Here is a 438-nt window from a genome sequence, read left to right on the forward strand (position 1 = left end):
CCGCGTGCGGCCCGCAAGGCTTCCCCCAGTCCCTCCTCCGCGCGGACCCAACCTCCGCCAGCGGGTTCTCGGACAGGCAGGAAGAGCCATTCGCTGGACTCACTGTCCCGCCGGCGTGAGGGCGCCCTCAGCTCCGAGTCGGGCGCATCGTCGTCATCCTACAGTGGGGAAAGCTTGAGAGAGCTGCGCTGGCCGCCTCGGGCCTCGGCCAGGAACAGCTGCCCGGCGGGGTCGGCGTCCTCCACCACCAACGCTCCGGGCCGCCCCTCCGCCCTGACCCTGGTTCCGATCACCGGCCGCAGCTTCAGCCTCGGCGACCTGAGCCATTCGCCGCAGACCGCTCAGCACGTGGAACGCATCGTGCGCCAAGTGCGTGCCGAGCGCGGCCTGCGCGGGGTGCCGGAACGTGACCGGAAGATCGCGGCGCTCATGCTGGCG

At 71.7% G+C, this 438-nt stretch overlaps 1 protein-coding gene across 1 annotated transcript in view; it reads left to right on the forward strand.

Annotated features, from left to right (window-relative positions):
• CCDC177 (coiled-coil domain containing 177) overlaps positions 1 to 438 on the forward strand; it is a 3,371-nt gene that overhangs the window by 1,877 nt on the left and 1,056 nt on the right. Inside the window, exon 3 of the mRNA XM_011949822.1 lies at positions 7 to 435. Within this exon, the coding sequence (XP_011805212.1) occupies positions 7 to 435 (429 nt within the window). The remainder of the gene's footprint in view (positions 1 to 6; positions 436 to 438) is intronic.

The sequence above is a fragment of the Colobus angolensis genome, unplaced genomic scaffold, assembly GCF_000951035.1.
Source record: "Colobus angolensis palliatus isolate OR3802 unplaced genomic scaffold, Cang.pa_1.0 Scaffold3, whole genome shotgun sequence".
Classification (NCBI taxonomy): Eukaryota; Metazoa; Chordata; class Mammalia; order Primates; family Cercopithecidae; genus Colobus; species Colobus angolensis.